Below are 1,405 nucleotides of genomic sequence, written 5' to 3'. Positions count from 1 at the left end.
CAAATGTCTTGCTCTCACTAGGGCACAGCCTAAACTGTGGATGAACTGGACACCTAAAGTGTTGTTGTCTCAAGCTGCTGAAAAAAAGGTGAGGTCAATCTCTTTTCTTCATCTTCTTCACAAAAAGGGCCTCTCATCCTCTGTGCCTGATGGCCATACTGTTGACTCTGTCCACATTGCCATGAAAACCGCAGGTGCCTGAGGCAACTGTCTAGGTAGTGGGTTATGACTGACTAGTCATCTCTGTCATTTTGATTAATACATAGATTCATTTAGGTTACAATTTATCCTTCCCAGATCTCTGATCACATTGATGGCTAAGCTAATGGTAGCTTGACAGCTAGAGAATAGACAATTGGCTCCTTACTCCAAGGTCATCTACCATATTAGTCTATTTGTCAATTCATTAGTTAGTGAAAACTACTAGGCTTTTCCGCCCGCTCCCCCCTCCCCCCGAGCGCCGCTCCGGCTGCACCGCGCTCGCTCCGCGCCGTCAGGCTCACGCAGCCGTCCCCAGCCGCCACCATGATCATCTACCGGGACCTCATCAGCCATGACGAGCTGTTCTCCGACATCTACAAGATCCGGGAGATCGCGGACGGGCTGTGCCTGGAGGTGGAGGGCAAGATGGTCAGTAGGACAGAGGGTAACATCGACGACTCGCTCATCGGTGGAAATGCTTCCGCCGAAGGCCCGGAGGGCGAAGGTACCGAAAGCACAGTAGTCACCGGTGTTGATATTGTCATGAACCATCACTTACAAGAAACCAGCTTCACAAAAGAGGCCTACAAAAAGTACATCAAAGATTACATGAAATCACTCAAAGGCAAACTTGGAGAACATAAACCAGAAAGAGTAAAGCCTTTTATGGCTGGGGCTGCAGAGCAAATTAAGCACATCCTTGCTAACTTCAATAACTACCAGTTTTTTATTGGTGAAAACATGAATCCAGATGGTATGGTTGCTCTCCTGGACTACCGTGAAGATGGTGTGACTCCATTCATGATTTTCTTTAAGGATGGCTTAGAGATGGAAAAATGTTAACAAATTGGACCTATCACCTGTCACCTACACCTATCACCTGTAACTGGCTGCTGCTTACCATCTATTCAACACCAGGACTTTAGGCAAATGGGACTGATGTCATCTTGAGCTTTTATTTTGACCGTGATTTATTTGGAGTGGAGGCATTGTTTTTGTAAGAAAAAACATGTCATGTGGGTTGTCTAAAAATAAAATGCATTTAAATTCAAAAAAAAAAAAAAGAAAAAAAAGAAAACTACTAGACACCATATCTCTTGCTTAAGAAGGCAAATAGGTTTTCCTTGCCCACAGACTTCATGTTAAAATATGAATAGGCCTCAGGTATAACTTTTACTATTCCTTTGCTTAAAGGATGGTGAAT

General features: G+C 44.3%; 1 protein-coding gene across 1 annotated transcript; it reads left to right on the top strand.

Annotated features, from left to right (window-relative positions):
* The first annotated feature begins 431 nt into the window (after positions 1-431).
* On the top strand, positions 432-1,083 carry LOC129683797 (translationally-controlled tumor protein-like). Its single transcript, XM_055616779.1, has one exon. It carries the CDS (start codon positions 526-528, stop codon positions 1,042-1,044), a length of 519 nt encoding a protein of 172 aa, XP_055472754.1. The 5' UTR covers positions 432-525; the 3' UTR covers positions 1,045-1,083.
* Positions 1,084-1,405: the final 322 nt, after the last annotated feature.

The sequence above is a fragment of the Psammomys obesus genome, unplaced genomic scaffold (assembly GCF_907164565.1).
Source record: "Psammomys obesus unplaced genomic scaffold, mPsaObe1.curated_primary_1811, whole genome shotgun sequence".
Classification (NCBI taxonomy): Eukaryota; Metazoa; Chordata; class Mammalia; order Rodentia; family Muridae; genus Psammomys; species Psammomys obesus.
Note: the sequence above shows the minus strand (reverse complement) of the source record. Positions and strands in the feature narration are given on the sequence as shown.